The sequence below is a fragment of the Buceros rhinoceros genome, unplaced genomic scaffold (genome assembly GCF_000710305.1).
Source record: "Buceros rhinoceros silvestris isolate BGI_N320 unplaced genomic scaffold, ASM71030v1 scaffold5138, whole genome shotgun sequence".
Taxonomy (NCBI): domain Eukaryota; kingdom Metazoa; phylum Chordata; class Aves; order Bucerotiformes; family Bucerotidae; genus Buceros; species Buceros rhinoceros.
Window position 1 is genome coordinate 87,946 of NW_010428486.1, and position 23,656 is coordinate 111,601.

Here is a 23,656-nt window from a genome sequence, read left to right on the forward strand (position 1 = left end):
GTAGGGAAGCTTTATTTTTTCTCATCTAATCCATTTATAGTTGTGTTTGGTCATAATGATGGTGCCTTTCCCCAAATATTTTCTAAAAATACCTTTTTCCTGAGTACTTTGACTGGTATATAGTCTGCAAATTTTAATCAGATCTATTTCTTCAAGGAACATTGGAGACAGCTCTTGAGAAAACAACTTTCAAACAAGTATGGCAAATCCTATTACCTTACCTTATCACAGTGGATGCAATGATAACAATATAAATAAAATATTGCCTTCCTTTGAAAGAGAAAGCTATTTATAAATGCCGTGGGATATGTTGTTGATTCTCGCCCCAGTAAAATTTTATAAGTCTGTATCTGAGTCCAAATTTGAACTAATCAATACCTCCTACTGCTATTTAAAGTGTTGCCTGCTTCTCTGAGCAATGGGCAAAGGAGAAAGAGATCAGGGCCTTGCAGAAGCTGTGCAAAGAGAGGTTAGAAAATGAGATCAGAGGAGCCAACTTCTAACTCTTGTGCAAACAACATCAGTGAGCTGCCTGCTGTGGGCTTGGCCAATGACACAAAGAGGAGAGAGAAGCCTGCAATCCTTTTGTAGACTGCAGTGATCTGCAGACCCAAAGCAATGCTGGCTGAGGTGAGCTGGCAGGGTCACCTTGGGCCAGGTTTTCTATGATGTGCCAGGGCACAGCAGCAAGGCAGAGGAGAAGTGCCTTTCCCAGTTCCCTGATACAGGAAGAAGGGAGAGCCAGCAGAGCTGGGACACAGCACAGCTTTGCACAGCCCTAGTTTGGAAGTGATGGTTGTTAAAAGGCTGTGTTAGTTACTGAAGAGGGCACGGCAATGTGAATGAAATCATCGACCGCGACGGAGCAGTGAGTTTCAAAGGGGTTTTAACAGTAGACCTATTTTAACAATAAATATGTTAAAAATTTCACTTACCTCTGCCTGTGAGGTGTTTGTTCTCTTCTCTTCTTTTTCTAGAGGAGGAAAAGATATGTAGAGAGAAACGTTAATCCAAAAGCATTTCTCAGTGCTAACCCTTGTGACTCTGCCCTGAACACTACAGCACTATTGTAAACAAGAACTTACCCCTCTGATTTACAGCTTTTCTTTCTCCTTTGCAAGCCTCAGAAAACCAGAGGCCCTGATTAGCATTTAGATATAAGCACTGTCTCTACAGCTCTTAACTCCCTTTGTTTTGTCTGTGAATTACTGTCAAGGGATGGAGTGCCTTTAGCCAGGCTCGCCGGAGCTCAGAGCTCAGCGGTGGCCATCAGGGTACATGGCTGCTCTGCTGAGGGACTGAACTTTCTTTGGTTGCCAAACAGCGTGCAGCAAATTCATAAAGGGCTTTACTTTACTTTACTTTTAACTTTACTTTGGTTATGTTACTGATATATCAAAATTGGCACTGAAGACCACCTAACGCTAATACGTAAAATTAGCAAAGCAAAGCTTAACAAAGAGTCATCTGTCATCTTAAAAGTTTCAGGACATGACTGGAGTGAATTTTTTCCTGGAACTGCTTATTTTAGTCGCCTTAATTTTCTTTGGACTATAGGCATGGCAGAAATGGTCAATACTAGAGATTCCCATGGAAAATAAGCATCTCTGAGAAGCAGGCTGAAAATTACGTAATATTATACAAAGCAGAAGTGGTCAAGGATCTTCCTAACCATTAGACTTAGCCAGTTCTTGCATGAGGTATTAAATTATTTTTCTCTGTTGTCTTGATGTGGTTAATGGACAGAAAGTGTCTGTCTTCTGATGATGATTTCCCAAATATTTGACAAATATTATATAGGATCTTTGATGCACACTAGTTTGGAGTTCTAAAAAAAATGCCGTAAAAACCAGAGACACCAATCTCTCACTGTACCAACATCCCTTCTAGAGCTTTCTGCTCGCAGATATCACTGTGCAATTTCCACTGAGGTGTGGCAGATCTGCAAAAAAAAATTAGGTCTAGGCAATATCTCTTTATCTAACTTATTCTCTAGATATTGGCTGCTTGTGGTGTGCTGTGCGTGAGGTGAAGAGCCAGTCCAGGCAGACAGATTGCTCTTGCTGTTGTGTTCCTCACCATTGTATCTGTCCATCTTGCAAACATTAACTGACTCACTGGATTTTTTCAATGTATATGTTTCCCATTGCCTTTATATGAAACACATTCAAATGACTTACACTCAAGGTTAAAAAGTGTAGTTGAAAACAGTGCTGATTACTAAAGCATGGTCCCTCTGATACCAAATTAGACAGGACGATCGGGAGGCCATTTCCTGCCATTGACATTTGTGTGAACTTTGGTAAGGTGACTAATCTCTTCCTTGACTTCCCTACCTGTAAATAAGTATAGCAGTGCCTATTTAAGCAGAGCAGTGTCTATCTGCCTTCGTAAAGCACTTTGTGGTATGAAGCTAGGTTGGCTAAATGGGTGATTATTTATATGACTGTAATCTTTCTTACTAATTGTATACCAAACAAACACAGAGTTCAATGATTCCACGTTGGATTTTTTTTTTTTTTTAGCCAGCCTAGTTTCAGTTTGGAGGTTGAAATTTAAATAAATCAGGAAATTTCAGCAGAGAACAATGAAAAGTAAGTCATGTCCCATTCCTTCCTGTAACTCTAAATTTGCCCAGATTAAAAATATGTTTTGTAAACCCAAGGTGAGGCTTGCATAAGGAGCAAAAGCTGCCATCACCAGCTCTGTCAGGTTTCAGGTCTTGTTCCTAAGGATGTACACAATTCTAACCCTTGCACAGGGCTTGCATAGTGAGTGTTCTTGATGGGGTAACATTAAATCTACCAGAACTGGAAAGTTTCCAGTCTTTCCTTTCACCCAGGAGCACTTACATGACAGGCAAGAACTGGCCCTCCTGCATGAAGTTAGAGAAATCATTCATATCTGCGGGTCAAATAGCGCCAATCAGACAATGTGGAAATTTAAGAATGACTTAAAAAATCATGCAAACAATTGATTTTTTAAATACAGTAAACAGAGATTAGAAATTAACCTAAAAGAGCAAAAGAGACTTACTTGAGGACATGAGGTGTTTTGTGTGAGTTGTAAGAGGAAGGGAAAGGTAGAGCTGGATGGAGATGCAGTTTGGTCAACGGTACACTTTGGCATGCATTTATTTTTGAGGACAGAAAGACCATTGCATACTTATTTTTGACAGGCATTTTGATGGATAAGTCTCAATGCAGAGCATAGATTTCTAAGGAGAGGTGACAAGGAATGGGAACAAGGGAAGCTGAGATCCCTGAGTGCCATAGACTGAGGCAGAGAGAAGAAAATAAACAAGCCCTCTTTCTCTAGAGGAGGAGGAGAAGATGAAAGTCAAGGGGGACATGAAAGGATGATAAAAATGCTTCTGTATAGCTGAGGTAGTAACATGAGACAGGGACAGCAGAGTCGTAGCAGAAGTAAAAAGGGGAATTTAGTGGTGACAGAGAGCAGAGCTGAAGTGTAGTGTGGGCTGCCTAGGGAAATACTTAGAGCCATATTGGTCTAAGTGAAGAATTACATTAATGCTTCTGTGAACATTCTTCCTTGGACAAATAGTGTTTTTCCAGAGTAACTTATAATGATTTTAAAGCAGTCTAAATAAATTAATGAAAGCATGTTCTTATAACCGTCTTACTGCGTCCTTGTGAGAGTCAATGCATGTATGAATCGATGCTCTCATTACAACAGGTCAGTTCTGACACCAAGAAATTCCACACAGAATATCTCTGCGACAACACAATTTGTGATAAGAATGGGAGTTATAAGATAAAAAAAGCACATTGGCAGTTAGCTATTGCAAATCAGACATATCTACCTATGGAAGTCAAACATGCAAGACGTTTCCCACCCTCTCAAATCTATTGGCAATTATAAGCTGAATTTCTTCACTGAACTCTTTGACCATTAATTCCTCTTGAGATGGGTCAGCAAATAATCAGAAACTAAGTCACAAATATGAGACTGTGATACCACTTGATTCACAGGAGAGAATGAAATCTCTCCCTGGTTTCTCAACATCCTTCAGTTCCCATTGACTACTGTGCAGTCTGGATTCTGCTCACGAAAAATCATAGTTATAGAGAATGAGAAATCCCCTTATCATGTTTATGAGCAGGCAAATATATTACAGAGAATGTGAATTAGAGTGATCAGCTATTTCTTTCTTATATGAAACAAAACCCAAGCATTCAGTAAATAGCTTCTCCCTACAGGTTTGCTCTCTTTTTGGTGACAGGAGGGAAGGAGTCTTTGTAACGATGCTCTGTTTTCCTCCCTTACAGACCACAACACTGCTCTCAGAACACAATACAGATGTATTGTATTCCAAATCTGAACATACGGCATTTTTCCAATTTATCCTATTATTAGCAAACAGGAATCTAATCACCCAAGTGATTTTTTGACAGGTTTTGTGTTTCTGTTTTAAAGTGGTATCATAGAAATCATATGAAGAGCTGAGAAGAGATTTGTACACACCTAAGTTACAGGAAAGTTGAAGTACATAAAAAGAAGATTAGAGCTTTTTACATCTGTGCTTAGGAAAAAACAGTGGAGGACTTTCCTCTGTGCTAGGTGAATAGTGTCTGACGGCTAATGTGACCCTTACCTCATGTAGACTGAACTGGCACCTGGCAAATAAACAGGGTTTCAGGCTTTAGTCAGTGTCCTCAGGAAGAGAAATGGTCCATGCTCATCAATGAAAGGTTCAGTCTAAAGAATATTTCCATCAGTCCAGATATGTACACAGACTTTCTGAAATGAAGCCTTAGTTCTTTAAGGAGAAACACTTCTGAAAGTCTATCTATCTGCAGACAGCCCCTTTCAGCATCAGAGCTCTAAGCTTTAGTCTTTACCTAGGGCAAAATCTTACCCACTCACGGGGAAACCGGCTAGATTTGGTCCAGCTGTATTACTGAAATAGGGAGGAAGAAACATCAAGGGATTTGTCTCCCAAATGCTCTTGTTAGCAGAGCTCTTTTGATCCACCCAACCAAGCTGATATATTAAGCTGAGCTACTCCAAAGGTGTCGTTATATGAGGTCAGAAAAGAACCAAGTGGAAGGATGCTGGTTATAGCCAGGTCGACAACCTGGCTGCTGATCTCTTTTTCCACTGTTGCTCAAATGGCATGACCATACTGGGGGAAGTCTTGTGGTCATTTTAGAGTAAGATTAGAATTCATCTGCCTCTCTACTCCGACTGGATAATGTTAATGCACTTGGAGCAGCTAGGCAGGGCAAGAGGTGACCTATTTTAAAAGTCTTGACGTCTGATATCACCCATGGGCTCTGCAGGGGAATCATCTGGCAAAGGCTTTTCTCATCCAGCTAAGTACCCTGCTTGCTTTACCCTTGGCAAGAGCAACTAAAAGCCTTTTCTGCAGGGTTTCAGACAGACACTGGGGGAACAGAACAGGTCAAAGAGGCTGCCTTTACACAAAAGAAACTCAGTAAGAGGCTGGTATAATTGTTCAAGAAAGCTTCTTGTAGAGTTTACCAAAGAATTTTCCTTGGGAAAATTTTCCTGGGAAAATTTTCACTAAAAATCACAGGGGACTGATAGGGCTTTGGATTTGGTTGAGTTTTGCCACAGTGTCTAAATTTTCCCTTAACAATAATAAGCACAGGACTCTTTAGTTGCTCACTTTAGTTGCTATTTGGTGGAAATAGCTTGTGAACCACATGCCTATAACAGGTTTTAGTTAAAGAATGATTTAAACAGGAATGGTTTGGACCTGAATGAAATGAGCCTGAAGAGAGACTTCAAGGACACAACGTCACTGTCAGTCTGGAGCCTTCTTATAATCCTTCCCCCATCCCTGTATAAACAGTGCCACTGGAGAGAGCAAAGTAAAGCAACAGAAGTATAGATACAGCCTTTCACGTGCTAGCTTTTGTGCGGGACACCCTCAGCTAGAGACAAATCAAATAATGCTGCTGCTGCTGCTGCTATGAAATAGTTCAGCCAGTTTAATTTCATTTCATTTCATTAGTTTTGATGAAATGTCTCCATGGCCAAACAGTACTATGTCCAGGAACGAAGCTTTCTCTTTCAAAAAATGTGAAAGAAGTGAAACAATTGCTCAGTTCTTATCAATGTGCTCAGCGATGACTTACAGTTGGAAAAAGAAAATATTTTTTCTGTTTCTGGCTCCACTTAGCCATCTCCTCTGATGAAGAGGAGGGTGGTTCTCTCCTCCTGCTTCAGCGTTTGGGGATGCTTGTGTGCTTGTGCAGCGAGCAGCAGAGCTCTGCTCCCAGCTTTGCTACATGCTAATTGTACGACAAGGCAGATCACCTGTTTCAAAACCTTACATTTAAATGGCACATACCCACACAATTTTAGGAACTAAGAAAACAAATGGATAATTTTCCAAAGAATTCTTCATTCTCCTGCCACTTTGTCTCAGGCAAGCCTACAATTTTCTGAAAATTTTGTTTCAGTCATTTCACATTTTAGTTTCTTCATCAGTAAAATAAGGATGTTTTTAAATCTACTAGCTTGCCACACTGGTGTTTGACCACCACCATTTGTATTTGCCATTTTTTAAAAAACAAGTTAATTGGAATCTGAGTTAGGAATTGACTGGCATAATGTTATTTGTTTTTTCTGCTGTCAAAAGGACTTTTCCTTTCCTCCAGAAAACAAAGTAAGATAAAAAAATATTTAATGCTGTGCTTTTCCCAGAGTTCTAACACACCATTACCAGATCATCTAGCATCTCATTGCTTTTTACTAAACCACTGAGGTACAAAAAGGAAAAAAGTCCAAAAAGACAAACATAAAAACTGCTTATGTAGTTGATTGCTTGACTTTTGCTTGCTGGTTTTTATTTGCCTGTATCTTTCAGTGAAAACCTGAGTACAGATATAGATGTAAATACATTTAATCACCAAAAAAAAGTCCTGGAAAGCCCTTCTGTCATGAGCGTTTCTGAAAATCCTCACATTGCAAAAGTACGTCATTAAACTCCGGTATCTCAGCTACCCTGGTGAAGGTAGCTAGATGGTCTGCTCCCCTCCTCAGCCAAGTGCTGACAAACGATCTCGTACATGCAGTTCTGCTATATCTCACACACTAATCAGCATCTAAATTACTGCCTGCCCCTTTAGAGAGCACTAATAACAAGATTTGTATAGGAAATATCAATAGAAACATAGGGGAGCGAGGAATTTGCTATATACACAAGCATTTGCATGCTTATTCTACCAGGCATTTGCAGTTAAGGTATGTAGCATGGGAAAGGTTCCACATTACCCTGACATCACCAAGAAACCTCTCCTTGCTCTGCTCAGAGATCATAGGATAGCTTTTCCCAATTAGCTCCTGACTGTAGCCAGCCCTTTGTAGTTCATTAAAATGCCACTGGCTGGATGAATCAGCTGTTCGGACATTTAAAAGTTTCTTTCCAGGTAACTTGGACCATTTATACTTACATAACTCTGCATTTCCCACCTTCAGTATTCAAGTAGCCGTTACTAGTACTGAGACTATGGGTAGCAATCTTCTTTGTTAGGCCAAGTCCTTCCAAATGGTGCTCAAATTCAACCTCTAAATGAAAAGAGTGACCATCCTTTTTCTCCCAACACATACAACAGCATCTGATCCAAACAGCGTCTCTATCTCTGAACATCATAGAGACATCCAAGGGCCCTCTTTAACTGCCATAAGAATATGAAATAAAGCCACCTTTCATAAATTACAGAGATACAGATTTCTTTAAAACATATGCTCTGAGACCATAATCTGGTTTGGAAGAAACTGGAGACATTACAAACCTTCAAATGCGAATCTAAACATATTTGTTTACATCATACAAATCTCAGAAGGAAATTATAGTGTCTGATTCACCACTTTGTTATTCCAGTTTCATGCCAGACTCATGGAAATCAGTCTAGTTTCACTGGCATTAAACTAGAGTATAACAGTGATGAATCAGGTCTGCAGACTTCCCACAGAGCAGTCATGAATTAGTGCAACAAGCACAAATTATCCCGCTCAAGCATTTTGTTTTCAACTTTTCACTCTCCCTCCCTATGACACCTGTTAAATATAAATATAAATAAAAAACAATTTCTAAATAAGTCCCATAAATCAAATACAGCTTCTCAAAATATACATTGGAAGATGATTAAAATTTAATTCTCCCTTCTTATTAATAAGGACTGAGCTGTCCTGTCTGCCTTCTTGGAGTCACACTTCTGCCTGACTCTGCTCTTCCAGCTGCTGCCAGCTCTGTAAGGCTGCTTCTGATACTCACTTAGCTTTGAATGACAGAACACAAAACAAGCTTCATGGAAAAATCTGTCATGAAAAAATCCTTCCATGCAGAAGTTCCTTTTCCTCATAGCACAAGAGGCTCTGTTCTGTAGCCCTGCTCCACGAGAGGGTCAGATGAGTGAGGAGCATGGAGCAGATCTTCCTGACACGCAGCCCCTCATCTGTCACATGGGGATGATTACAGACTTCGCAGGTCTTCCCAGAGAAAGTGAACAACCCAGGGAGAAGTACACTTGAAATACACATTCTGTTTGGATAACTAATGTAAAGAATTACTTTAAATGACAATATAAACAATGCTAGGCTTGAAGTGGCTTTCTTCTAGTTGCTTTCTAAGCAGCAGAAACTCCTCTTCTGTGAAGGAAACAGAGGGCTTTCAAAGAATGATTGACCAAATAAGAGGAACCAGGAGGAGGTAAGTAAAATCTTCTTTTTTCTTTTGATCTCTCAGATGAGACATTATCTGGACCCAGTATGAATCTCTTATTACATTACCAAGAATGACTCCAAGGTAAACTTTTCATGTAATTTGCAGCTGACCGGGGTGGACTCACAGCATCAGAGCTGGGAGTAACCTCTGGCAAGACCACAGGGTCCAAATGAATTCCATTTAGTTAACAGCAAAATGCTTCTTTCCACTTCCAGCACAACAAAATTAAGTTTAATCACAAATCTGCACTGCCTGTTACGCTCCAACCCTCCAAAGAGGAATTTGGTTAGTGCCTGACCTAGCTGGGAATTAAGGGGAGCTGAGCAGTTCTCAAGACAAAATGAGTCCAGCACAGGAGTTCAACAAATGTGGAGGGCTGTTCAGTGCAAATAATGTGGCAAATCTATGGTCTGCATCAGCAAATTAAATCAAGCAAAGCAGAACTTTTGAGGTAAATGAGGGAGAAAATATTTTTACTGCTGACTTTAATAGGCCATAAGCGACAGGAAGTTTTGCCATTGACTTAGCATGAGTTTGGTAAAAATAAAATTGAAAAAGAAAAGAGAGAATAAAGGCAAACTACTTTCTGATTTAATGAACTAGTTGTAGACTTAGTGCAACGGGAGAAGAACTTCAGCCATATGTAAACTGGCTTCTTGAACAGAACTCCTACTCATCATCTAAAGCAATGATGGTCACATTAACGGTCACTGCATCTTTGAAAATCCAGGTTCATTCATTCAAATAAGTAAAAAGCAGTGAGACACACTGAAGAAAACTGCTCTGATCTGTGATGTGAAATTTAAAATCCTTGGTCTCCCGGGAAGGTCAATGGTAAACTCAGTTCTCAAAATGTGCAAAGTAAGACTTTAAAGGTTCATGATGACCTGCATGAGACTCTTTTTTATGCATGCCTATATAGCAGGATTCACTCCTCTCTTTTAGATTAAAATACATCAGAAAATTTCTCTTATTCTTGAAGAAAATAAATGTAAACCAGGGAGACATGAATTTTCTGGCATGAGCCAGAAGGGGAACCTGACAGCCAGCATTTCTGGGTGCCCCAGGCAGTGCTGCAGGGCCAAACTGAACTACGGGAAGACCCTGGAAAAATAGATTTTCACGGAGGATAAGAATTGAAAAATACACCTAAAGCATGACGTAGTGTCTCAAAGTTTGTCTGTGTGTAAGAACTCACTTCATTGTAAGATTACATTGACACAGGGTCTATTCTGACCCAAAAGCTGATGTCAATAAAGATTACATCTTTGCTGCATGGAGTAGGGACAGTGTCCACACTCACAGCATAACCTCACCTGGCCTGAAACCTGACAGGGAAAGAAAAGACTCACATGAAGGAAACAGGAGGGCAGTGGAGATAAAAACAGCTTTTGAGAGGTTGGAGGAGGGCCAGAGCCGTCGAGTGCCAGAAAATACTCAGAGAAACAAGTTCAAAGAGCAGAAACGTGCCTCTGAAACGAATGTGCCCAAGCAAAACATACTGCCAGACTACTAAATGTTTGCAAACAATGGCTACTGTTTCACCAAAAGCTACCAAAGCACATACACGAAACCATCCCAAACAGCTTGCCATTTCTTTGTCCATTGATTCCAATGGTCATGGCAATGTAGTCTTAACATATGCATGAAGTATTTTCAAATACAGAAGGAAGCTTAGAACCTTGAGAATGCAGTTATCCAGAGTTGTGAATTCAGCAGTAATACTGAACAGAATTAGCAATGTGTTACTTCCCAGCTGTTTGCTTATGTTCAGTCTATGTTCAAATGACATATTGGAGAGGCTGAAGGTCTAAATACAACTGAGGCAAAGATCATGAAGAAAAATCCATGGTTACCAGAAATATAAAACTAGCTGATCCTCTGATACACATTTAAATAATTTCCTAATAGCTTCATATGCAGGAATCAATTGTGATGGAAAATGGCTCAGAATTGACCCACCGATTGTAACCTTTGTATCAGAGTTACAGCTGCAATAGCTATCACTGCGAGCAGTTCCTTTCTCAGTTGTGAGCTGTAGGAGTACCAAAGCTCTAAAAAAAATGCCAACAGCAGCAGCCAAAACTAAAAAAGTCAAATATTTCTGAGCATGCTACAGCTCATAAAGCCATTTTTAAAAATGTCGTAGCTGACCAGCTGTGTATGGTACATTCTGAAAAGTGGCATTTGCCAGGAGAGAAGAAAACAAATACAAAACAATGAAACTCTTCCTTAGGCAGTGGTTATTATTGGTGCCTTCGCAGTTTCCTTCCTTCTGGAATAATACCTCAAGGATTTCAGTAAGGATGTGTTGTAAAGCTAGTCCTGGCCGACCGCTCGCAGCTTGCTTGTGGTTAGAATGCACGTGCATACAGCATCTCACATTCATGTATCATCCCAGGCAGGTATCGAGTGAGCTACTAATAATAGTTCTTGGGGTTTACAGCCCTTTTTATAAAAATAAGATGAAAATACCAGTTTACCAGAATTTATAATGAATTTTTGGTTTCCTAAGCTTTGAAAGAGTCAGCAAAATGACTTAATAATCTCATTCTCACCATTAGCACAACTAGGTGGGATAGAAGAGATGGGCAATCATTGTTAACTCAAACTAAGTCAGCTATAGCTTCCAAAGGCATTTTTCAGAATTTCTACTAACCTCACCATACACCAGAGACAGAGGAGACCCTGGGCTTTGTTTTATACATCTCCATCTGTACTGTCACAATGAGAAACACCTCGCTGTTATTCCAGTGGAATGAGGTGTCCCACACCCTCCCATGGGATAGGCTGTACACGTTAAAGCCTAAGTCACACAGTAGCATCAGCATTTCAGGAGGCGTGAAAGCACATTTTCAAACAGTTACAGCCCTGCTATTTACTTACTATATTTCAAAAACAGACAGTAAAATCCTAGTGTTGATCTGGATCAAACATCTTCTGGATCACAACTCTTCAAAGGGAAAATTATTTTTTCCCCCCATGACCCCCCAATCACTTTTTAGTTCATCAGTACAATTCCACTTCTAAGAAAAAAAGTTATTAAATTGCTTTTAGTAATACAAACATGTTGCATTCAGACCAGCTGGGTTTGCAGGTTAAATTGCTCCCTGATTCTGTAGCTGTCTTGCAGATCCTAATATACCAGGGAGAAGGCAGAGCAAGTGCCATAGCTAGGCTGATCCCAGAGATGCTACTGTTTGGTGGTGGTCAAAGAGCGAGCAGGAAAGGTTCGTCCAGAGCTTCTCTGCTTTCTGCCACTGTCTGACAACAGCTATGGCAAGGAAATTCAGAAACGCTTGAGGGGATTACTGTCACCACAAGTCACTGAGTGGCAGAGGCTCAGTGCTAAAATGGTTAGGCTATGGGATGTCTAGGTACCAGGATAAGCGGTGCTGTAAGATGCAATAAAGTGTCACCACTTTATTGAGCTGTCTGCCTTGCTCAAGCTTATTTTCTGCCTGGTGTGACACTTCTCTGCTTGCCTTATCAGAATGAAGGACATGGCCTCAGGTGAAAAACACAACCTTTAAAATGCACATTTGTCTGCTTAGCACTGCTAACTCCGTAAGTGCGGTTGGTTCCACAAGATAAACATTAATTCTCTGTGCTATGTGTGCATCCCATGTATCCCAGGGAAAACATGAACAAAAGACGGAGTGTGTAACTGTGCGTATGCAAGAGCGATCACGTAATTCTACTACGATATTCTCTTGATCCTCCAGTAAACCTATTTGAGAAAAATATTAGAAGTTATGAATTTATATGAATAGCATTTGGGGGGGAGGGGGTGCGTGGAACAGAGTTCCTACAATAGATAAATAGTTTAATTCTACCCTAGAACTGCTTTGGTTAGTGTAAAATGAGACTTGGCTGGTCCTGCTCATGCGTTTCCACCAGCTGGTGACGCAGCTCAGACTCACAGGAAAGCAAAGCTAAGCTCTACACCTCCCTGCACTCTCCCTGAATTTCTGTGGCCTTATGTAGTTGGCAAACACTTTCATGACTAATAGCTTCATTTTGTTCAATCTCTGCTAGCTTTCCATCCAGATTCATTAAATTCCCACTTTCAGTGTGTTTTAAAGAGAAGGTTTAACTTCAGTTACTCCATATAAAGAGTTAAATTTTGTCTCTGAAAGCTCAATAAACGTGCCTATCTTGATTGATGCTCTAAGTGCAACCCCCTCCCAATATTCTGAATATAATGAGGTTAGTGCTAAAAGCTGGATTCTCTCTCATCTATCTGCATTATCTATTTCTTCTGCACACATCACCATGGTAAATAAGTGCTGCATTAAGTACTAAATAGCAGAGGTCAGACAAAACCTACATTGGTTTTTATTTCCCTCGGCAAGGCTGAAACATTTATTAATGGATTTTAGTTTATTACCTTACGTAAAACAAACAAACAAACAAATTAAAAAAGATCAGTATTACCACATTACTGAAGTATAACTTAAACATAATCTCAAAACAAACTAATTTGATGCTCTTATTAAAAAAGATTTGTCTTACAATGCTTAAATGGACTTAATTTCAAATAATTTCTAAAATTTTTTACCATTTAAAAAAAATGCTCAAAATACAAACAAAATGTTTGCCATGGGATAAACTGGATCTATCATGATCAAAACTTTTTTTTTTCTAAGTGCCATCAACTTCGCACCCTCCTCCCCCCCCCAAATTGTATACTTATGGAGCTATATTAAATATAGCTTAAGTACTTTGACGATCAGAAGTAATTACACTTTGGCACTTAATTTTTTAAATAGAAAACTCACCATCTATTCAGAGCTCTCACCAAAACAAACTGTACGAGGTGTGTAAGTATTTGGCAGAGTGCAAATTTGTTGGAGTTCCTCTAGCAAAACATTACACCTCACGAACGCAATGAAGTGAGACTCTGTCCAGCTAACTTCCTCACCAGGCTGGGTAGTTGTGCACACTGCTATTCTCTACCCAGAGCACAACTCCCTGGCATGTTAATACGCACAGAGGTGATAACGGAGGTAAACAGTCTGAAAGCTTATCAGTCCTGATGCTAAAAAATCAAGCAGCTGGAGATCTGTAACATGAAGCCATATATATTAAAAATGATTTGCAAATAATCTCCTGCAGTGGAAGAAGGTTGTTTCTATGGTACTTTTGTGTAAGGAATGAGGAAAACAGAGGAAGAGAGCAAGGTTCAACTCTAAAAATACCTCCTTCACTTTTAGATAGTTCCATGGACGTTGACCCTTCCAACACAAAACCAACAGGAGGCAGGGAGCAGGAGGAACAAGTAATGTCATGGTACACATTAGGAGCTTAGCTGAACTGATAAATAAAAAAGTACATTGATTCACCTGTTGGCGATTTAGGGCTGGAATGAGAGAAATGGATTAATGCAATTCCACCTATACTGCAAGTGAGTAAAAAAAATTTTTTCACTACATGTCATTTCAGCTGCACAACTTCTCTGACTTAGGCCAGAAATCTGAATCCTGATTGTGAATATCCAACCTCTATTTCCAGTCTGCCAGGCTGGCTTGGGCCTTTCCACTGACCAGAACTTTCTCAGGCAGAGTTGGCATCCCTAGCTTCCCCGTCTCACAGAGGGAGGGCAAGCTCTGGTGAATGAGAGGGACTTGTTCTTGTTTCAACTAAATGTACTCACTTCAGCCAACTAGTCTGTAGTCAGTAGAAGCAACCAAGCTCATACAGGCTATGTATCATGTGAAATGTACCTAGGCAGTCCTCACTAAACACTGAAAATGAAGGAAGCATGGATTAAAATAAAAACAAAAAGTGAAGTAAAATAAGTTAATTTTGACCAGAAAATGCGCAATACCTTTTCGTTTTGACTTTCTCTAAGTAGTTTTCAGACTCTTCTCCATGTTAAAGCATTACTTACTGACTAGCGACAGTCCAGACTACTTGGGCTCTATATGCAATAGTGCCTATTTCCTACCGTTTCACACTGTGTGCATTACACAATGACTAAAAAGTTCCCAGGGAATGTTTCTCTTTGTGAACTTCTGTGTTCATGACCTCAAAGAATAGCGAAAACTCATCTGGCTGCTTTGGTGATAACCTTCAGTTTAGGCACAGCAGTGCCCGGTTCATCCCAGCCAGCTCAAGCCCAGTCCTCCAGCCTGCTGTCTTTACCCTACTGCAGGAGATCATGATAGTATTTTGGCAGTTATGACATATAAAATGCTCAACCTCTCATGAAAATGGAGCATTTTCATGAAAGACAGTAAGAAAAAGCTTTTTTTTTTTTAAATTAATTTCTTCTGTTTGGAGCCTGTTAAATTAAAAACAGCTCAAGCACAGTTTCCTGGCTTTCTTTTTTTATTTTTTCTTTTCTTTTTTTTTTTTTAAGTCCCTGAACTTTTCTTTTTATTTTCATGGATCAGATTATGGAGTCTTTTACTCATACTGCATATGCGTGAGGGACTGAAGCTGTGGTTCATTCCAGGGACTTCCATGTGCCTGAACTGCAGAGTAAATTCAAAATAACCCAAATGAAAGAGCATCTGAGCACAGTGTATATAGGTAAGAAAAAGGGAGGTAGTTTACCACCGAACATTTGCAGCCACACATCAGCCTGCAAAAAGCAGGATATTTTCAAAGCACGTTTTCATCTCTGTTCTGTAATCCCTATCACCTGATATGTCTTATGCAATGTTTGGTTTATATATTTCATTGTTTCCCTGTGTCAGATAGTCCTTTCCAGCACAGGCTGAAAGAAAATGAAGGTCCTCACTGCCCTTGCCAACAGTGCCTGATGTCTGAGCATCCTGGTGCTATTGGTAACGACACTGAGCTGTACCAGTCCTGTGGCGTGAGGGGACCCAAATCTTTTTCATTGCTTATTGCTATACCTTCATGAACTCCTAGACTGAAATAAAAATAGATAGCACTCTTAAATGGTATCCACATTTAGCATACAGAAAGGCCAACTAGTTTGACCAAAAGAAACATAGCTAATGAGAGTTTTTATTAATGTACTTTTTTTGGAATGCTTTATTACTACATTAGAAGCCTGAATTTGCAATCGAAAACAGCTGCGATGTGGCTGACTCGCTTTCTATTTCCTGAACCAAAGGCAGCAGTTTGTCCTACCAGAATCTCAAGCTTTTGAAAAACATATCAGTTTTCATGAACTGTGAGACCAAGAACTCTCTGCTGGTTCAAGTTTCAGTGAGACTTTTGCCTGAGAAAGTATAGCAGAACTGCTCGACAATGCCTAGAAACAGCTGTCCCCTTCTTAGTAGTTCTTTTTTGATCCCAGTTTATTTTGTTGTGGACAGATAAAAAAAAAAAGTGAACATTAGATGTAAAACAAATACATTCATTGACCTAGAACCATAATCTAACACATATTACTCACACGCATTCATTTTGGGTAGAGCATATCACAATTATCCTTTCAAGGATGAGGTGCTGGTATTGTATGCATCATCAGACAAGCACATCTAATGTGGCAATGAGATTTATTGTGCGTGGAAAGTCTGGAAGTGTCTAGAACCAATTTAGCATAAAAAACCTACTCTACTCTGGGTTGTCATGGGATTGCCACAGGTGTAAGGACAGTTTTTCCTCCCACCACCCACCTGGCTGTGTTGTTTGCTACTGCACTAAATAGCCTACAAGGCTGCTCCTGAGACATCTCAACAGACCTCTGGGGAAGTGGCAGTAAGCTGAAAGTCATGAATCCCTCACTGGACAAGAGAAGGTCGGCTAGGAACAACACAGGAAAACTGCTAACATCCAGAGACAAGCTCTAAACAAGTTCCGTGACCAGAGACAGGTACAGCTTGCTTATCTTCCAGTTATGATTCCCAGCCTTCAGAAAACTTGGAATATACGTTTTACATTGCCTTTGCAGTGAAAATATACCCCTTCTGCCTCGAAATGAGATTTACAAAATACAAAAAGGCAGCTCTTGGGAAGAGTTATCTAAACGCATTGCTGTGGTTTTTTTATTTCCAAACAATGAAAACATTTACACTACAAGGAAGCCAAAACAGGCAACTGAGCAGAAAGGACAGCTGGAAACAGCATGTATGTAAAAAGTTCAGAAATGCAGTTTATCCTAACGTTTACCCGTATTCAAATCCTTCAAGAAGAACGAACACTTTGACACAAGTTGGACAGCCTTTGCCAGCCAGACTGTTTGATGCTGCATTGGCTCTGTGACAAAGCCAGTCTATACAGGAATGCTGGCATCATTTTCTGATCAAAGCGAGCCCTAATGGCATTAAACCTGAGCTGTGGTTTGACATGTTTTCCTCCCTCAACTGTCACTTCTGTACATTGCCACCAGCTTTTTCTTGAGCCATCACAGTATGATATTCTGCTAGTTTAAAAGCATGGTCAGACTTTTATTTCAGATTATAAGAATTGATTTTCGCATACATTCTGCTACGAGTAGTAAGGAGACAAGAGGCTGTGCGTACATTAAGGCAGTGCAGAAAAGGTTGCTTTCAGGGTATGGTGATAGTCAGTTTCTGTTGGCTCCGATGATATTGCAAGAAAAGGGGAAACAGGACAACTTCAGCAATTTTTGGATCAAGCCCTTGTGCTGCATAATAGTTAAATGTGTCTTTAAAACTTAGCATATGCTTATGCTCCTTTTATAAAGACATGGAGCAACTGTGGCTATAGCAGGATACTAGTGGGTTATCCCAACAACCCTTGCAGGCATCCTGCACAGGATGAGCTGCTGCACATTTTTGTAGTTCCGTCCACTAATATTTGTCTTTGCTTTCACATAGTTTCAAATAAAAGTAAAACTGACTAGTTATTATCAAATCAAACATCAGATGCTCAGAAAACCTAGCTCCATTGATGGCAACTGAAGCACAGTACAATTATTTAACGTCATAACTCGGGCCTCAATTTGCCAGTGCTAGCTTTTTAGCTCAGATGTGACATAACCCATCAAAGAGCACTTTACAGACCAGTTACAGAGAGACTTCAGGGTTTATTCATTGCTACGTTGCTGCACGAGCTCATATTACCCACTGCAATCACTGTTTCTGCTGCAATTCAAATTTCTCTTTTGTTGACTTTGACTGCAATTATATATGATGCCAACCAGAGTTAACATGATAAAATGCACCAGTCAGTGATACTACAGGCTGGATATTAGCTCCTCCAGTTATATCTACCACCTGTCTTTAAATCATTTAGTGTGGTCTAGCACAGTCTCCTTGAAAGCAAGGAAGCCAAGCAGACTCCTCAGTTTTTGAATAGCTGTCATCAGTCTAAAATTACTTAGCCTTAGCAGATATTCCATCTTCACCTTATAGCACAACAAACCTGACCTAAATCAGTGAAGACAGATTCCTGTAGCTGACATCAGGGATGGATGAGAAGACTTAGAAGAAAACAACTATTTTAGATCCTTGTACAGCACACCTCAAACTGAATTTAACTGAATTTATTATGAAGTTCTGAAATGCCCAAACACATTTTACTGCTGTCTATAGTTTCCAGATGGTTCTGCATCCAGAACACCAGAATACCACAAAAATGCTTTTTTCCTGCTGCAGTCAGAAGCAGCTGCAACAAAAGGCTATAGAAAAGCTGATTCTTAGAAAATGCCTGTCTCTCTTTTTCAAAATAAAAGAAGTTCAGAGAACTTGAGTAAACTTCACGGAGGCATCCAAACATGAGGAATTGCATTAGGACACGTATTTCAAACCCTTGGAAGCACATCCTTCCCTAGCTGTTTGCTCCTAATGTGGGAACTGGAGTAGGCCAGTGGGCAGAACTCAAGATGGCATTCTGGTTTAGCCCTGCTCTAATTTAACAGGTGGCTTTGACAGCAGCACTTAAATTCTCTGCTGCTCAGTTTCCCCATTGATCTAGGGAATTGCACTTCTAAAGCAATTTGTTGGAGTGTCAAGTTAGCGCCCTTACTTTTATTACTATTTTATTGACTGCATCCATGTGCAGTGATGAATTTAGCAATTTTGGAGACAAATTGTGATTCAACATCCCACTGAATTCTATTCAAAATCCAATAACCAACCAGTATTTGGGGGTTTAATCAGCAAGGAAGCAAGAGCCCCTAGGATTAGCTGACTCTGAAAGTTGAAGGTATACAATAATTTTAGAAGCTGTACAGCAATTTGGAAAATCAGGACCATAAGGAATTTCATACCTCCATTGTAAAGCTATTGCCTGCCTTTTCAATTTGGCTTTGCAGTCCTTGTATTCAGCAGGTTGGCACAGCTACATGTACATACCTCGTTCAAAACGCTCATATCAAGCACACCATATGGAAATACGCGTGCACATGCTCATGCATAAACCACATGGTGAGGTGCAGGAAAATGAAGGTGCTTTTAAAGTCTTTATTTTTACCTGACTCTATAGAAAACTAAAAAACAAGACAAGATTATAATTTAACTAAAGAATGCCTTCATTGATACTAGATAACCAGTATCTAGTAAGAGTGGATAATACCTACACAAATAAATATAAATAAGTGAAGAAGGTGAATACTAACTCTTGGGCTTATATGGAAGTTGACTGATGCTTGCAGCAATCCTGACTCATAATAAAAATGATTTATTTAAAGATTTATTATGAACATTGCAGGAAAGGAGATAACAGACACACACCACTTTGTTTACAGTAAAATTTCCTGTAAATTAAAAAGACTTCTTATTCTATGTTTGGTTTTGATTTGGTACTGTACCAAGTATCTGTTTATAAAAGGAAATATGACAGTACAAAGTGTACAAAGTGAATTGCAAAAGAGATTAACAGTCAAGGTGAATTTGCTTTAAATTAAGTCTCAGCAACACAGACACTGTAGATCCTATTAAGGTAAGGAAAGTCAATATAAGGCAGATATGCCATAACTGTCTGAAATTCAGGCCAGAAAGCTACTCTGCAAACTGGGATTGGTGTTAGCCCAGCAGCAAACACATGGGTCACTCAGTGTCAGAAGAATACAAGCTTAGCCACATGCCGTGCTTGAACCTCCTTAATCTGTGTGCTGTGCTGCAATGATTTGAACCCCAAGAGCAGGACTCTCTAAATGCTTCTTTCTGCATGTTTCTGAGGAACTTCAGCTGCTGGTGATGTTAGTTAGAACTGGAGACCATCAGCACAGTGCAGTAAGCGGAGATCCTGATAAAGCTAAAATGCTTTTATTTTACTGAGGTGCCAGTGCATACAGTAATGACACATCAGGGAGAAAAAGGCTGAATTGCCTTTAAAACCTTATTCAGATGATGAAAAGATAAGGCTGGGGAAAAAATCTTGCAGAGCACTACAAAAGAAAAGTTTGATATAAAGTAGGCAGCGTGTTTCAAAGGGATTCTGTCTCGAGGACGTTTTCCTGTAATCCATTTTTGCTGAGCTTTTTAGCTTATAAACTCCCTAAACAGCTTATTAAGGAGTCTTTCTGAAGTCACATTTATGTGACAAAGTATGTTGCAACCTCAGATCAAGTCATCCCACAGAAAGTCTTCTGGGAGGAGTCTGGGATGAAGTTAATGTATTCACAGTTGAAAAGGAATAATGAAAACCGACACCTCATGTTTCATCAGAAAGCTAGAAAACTGTTTTGCAGGAGAAATTCCCTTAGTTGAATTAGCCCTGGAGCTACCCTGGTATCTCCAGAGATCGGAGAACCAAGCCTAGGACTTTATGGATCTCCAAAGTATCCACTCTAGGCCAGAAAATGTTTGTGGATGGAAGCGCTGGATCTAGGTCATGTTAATTTACCTTGCACGTACAACAAAAGATTTACGTGGAGGTTAAAACATTAAAATTCTTGACATTATTTGGAGGCCAGGAGTTACACGTATTCATGGGGTTTACTCCAAACAGTTCTAAGACCCATTTTTGATATTTAGTATTACAAAATTAATGATGGATTTTAAAAGTAATGTAGTTAATAAAACCAATTTGCAGACAATCCTGTGTATACAAGTTCAGTGGTTTAGAAGGTGTGCCGGCACTTACCCGGGGGCACGTGTTCATTCATGATGACGAGTGATGCTGGTGTAGGCCTTCTTTTCCTGATCTGTAACAGGCATAAACCAAGGAGAGCCATTAGGGTCCATCAACTGCCCCGCACACAAAGCAAAGCAAAAAAATCCATATGGTGCCCTCCTAAGTATAGACCAGGCAAAGTTAAAAAAGAAAATATTTAAGGAACATCACTGTTTTACTGACTGCTCATCTGGTCTGACAGTGATCAGAGTCATGTTGCTGCCTGTACATGGAAAGCAAAGGTACAGAGCAGAGCTTTCCAAGATACCTCTGTGATAAGTTTTTGGGCATGTATTGCTGACATATATCAGCTGTATCTTAAAATATTGACATTTAGCTTTGCATCAGTAAAACGACTGCAGTAGTTTGTGACCTTCTATGTGCAATTACCTAGTACTGTCACAGCTCTCACAAGCAATCATTAATATTAATATTTCATAAGTGTACTTGAGAATTGATATTGAGAATTGATATTGAATAATTGATATTGATAAACCGTACAACAAATTTATGATATTTCTAAACTGCAGCCAGAGGTGTTACTATTTTTCTTAAACTAAAGAAAAACAATACTTAAGACTTTCAGACAAATATTTTCAAAGAGCAGTATACAACACATCTTTACATATCAATACGTAATCCTGAATTATATGCCATTCTTGTTCAGAGTTTATTTGGTTAAGTTCCATTAACACTGGTTAAACTACATGATATTGGACGACCCTGCTATAATGCACACATTTGCACTGAAAGCTTTGTGTTGCTACACTGAAGCCTCCAGGCTGTTGATATTCTATTGAATTTAAGAGAGGGACCAAGAGTATTTAAGCTAGAAACCATCCTGACAAAACCTCAATGTCAGTGTGTTTGTTCTTTTTTAGTTGCTGAGCCAACATTTGTATTTAGCTGGGTTCAAATTTTGCTTTCAGAGGTGTAAATGGAAAATAGCATCAGCAGCGTTAATGGGTTTATTCCAGTTTAGCATAACTGTAGCTGACAGCGGAATTTACGACTTTGATTTCACCACACACCCACAGTGAAACTGTATAGCACTTGGAACTAAATTCACAAGATAAAAAAAAGCCCATAAATACTGCACAGAATTTGGGCCACAGCATTTCAAAAGCCATGGGAATTCTGGGAAATCCTAATCCTATGGTTCTCGCAGGCGCCAGAAAGATATCAGAACACATCCTGCTTGAATTCATTGCAGGACTATTCCACAAGGTATGGACATCTCACAGCTCAGAAGTACCTATGGACAAAATGAAGACCCACAGCAATTCTCTCCTGCACCCTTCTAATTATTTCTTCATTCAGTGATCACTCACAACTCATCATTTTCTGGCAAAGGTGGCTGCCTTTTAAGAGATATGACATCAGAATATTCAAGAAAACCAGATACCTGTCCTAAAGGTGCAAATAATTTCATTGCTAATAGAATGGAACTGTCAAGGTTATAATACTCCCCTGGTATCATCTAAAACTAGACTTACCAAAATAGGAGCAAATGTTGAGGAGAACTTGCACAGAGAGAAAGATACTGGGTCACCTAATTACAGTTTATCCAGCTTTTGTCATAAGATTCCCCGTATCTTCCTTTATGCACATCTAACATATCTGCACACAACAATAGATATTTTTCCCTCCTTAGATGTCTGCATTGCTACATACATTATATGTATGTGTATATTTTGGGAGTGAGTCAAAACCTAAAACAGTACACACACGTAATTCCAGTGCAGACATAAGTCAGGCATATTTCTATCCATACATTTTTTCAAATATCTAAACCACTGTAACAATGACATAAAGAAGACTGCAGCTGAAGTGATAACTATTTGCAAAACACAACTCGCATTTTCTCATGTTAAAATGAATGATAAATAAGCTGTCTTCTGTGAAATGTTTCCAAAAGGTACCTATTACCAGCTTCATGTTTTGCTTTAAGTACAAATAATATACTTTAGTTGATTTGTTGAAAATGGGCATGCATGTGAAGTGTATGTATTAGGGTACAAGTCCAGTTATAGAAAAGGCACAACGAATATATACTGACTGAACCTACCCAAGGTAAAGAAGACTTTTTCTGACTAGAGGACATATCCTCCACCCTCTTTAGGTATATCCAGACATTGTTATAACCACCAAGCATTTAATCTATAGTTACACTAGTATAAGTTAGAAAAGCATTTAGGCCACAAGTGTTACCTGTTCTCACCCCACCTCTTGCCCCCATTCCTATCCCATTCCCTCAAAACAGCAAAAGAAGCTCATCTTCCTTACCTGCTCAGCTGCCTCGGGATCTATTTGACTCTGAAACAGTGGCACAGCAAACTGTATTTTTTTAGGGCTGTTGGGCTCCATCGTGATGCTGAGGCGAGTCAGACAAGAGAAGAGCCTGGAGCTTGAGACTCGGTTTGCGCCTCTGCCCGGGCACCCTCCTCACAGCCAGGCTGAGTGCTCCTCAGGAACAGCTGTAACTCTGGACTTAGCACAGGAATCTGTGTGAGCCGAGCAACTCCCTTATTCCACATCCACGGAGATGCTGCTGGCCTGGCTATTTTCTTTTTTTTCCCCTCTCCCCTCTCTTCTGCAGTCCTTCAGATCCTCTCAGCACAAAGCTGAAAGGAACAATAAGCTAATTGTGTACCAGTTCACTTCTACATATGCCAAGCATTCACTCAGAAGCTAATTGAAAATGCAATACTAGCATTGCATGGCCTGGAGCCCTGGGATTTGAAAAAGAGGATCTCTCCACCGTACATTACTAACTGGCTGCTCAGAAGTGCAATGTAAGCTCCCTCTGAGTATTGCTGATGGGCTCTTAATTATTGATGAACGCAAATCAGGAAGTTTTCAGATTTTGGGGGTGGAGGTAGCAGGAGGGGTGGATGCAATAATTCCATCTCTATTACAGTGTGCCAGAACCGC

General features: G+C 39.8%; 1 protein-coding gene across 1 annotated transcript in view; it reads right to left on the bottom strand.

Moving 5' to 3' along the window:
- Positions 1 to 23,089, bottom strand: part of PPP1R1C (protein phosphatase 1, regulatory (inhibitor) subunit 1C) — a 54,039-nt gene extending 30,950 nt beyond the window's left edge. The window contains exons 1-3 of the mRNA XM_010142285.1: positions 23,009 to 23,089; positions 20,693 to 20,753; positions 936 to 973 (exon numbers count right to left, since the gene is read on the bottom strand). Coding sequence (XP_010140587.1) covers positions 936 to 973; positions 20,693 to 20,753; positions 23,009 to 23,089 — 180 coding nt within the window. The remainder of the gene's footprint in view (positions 1 to 935; positions 974 to 20,692; positions 20,754 to 23,008) is intronic.
- Positions 23,090 to 23,656: the final 567 nt, after the last annotated feature.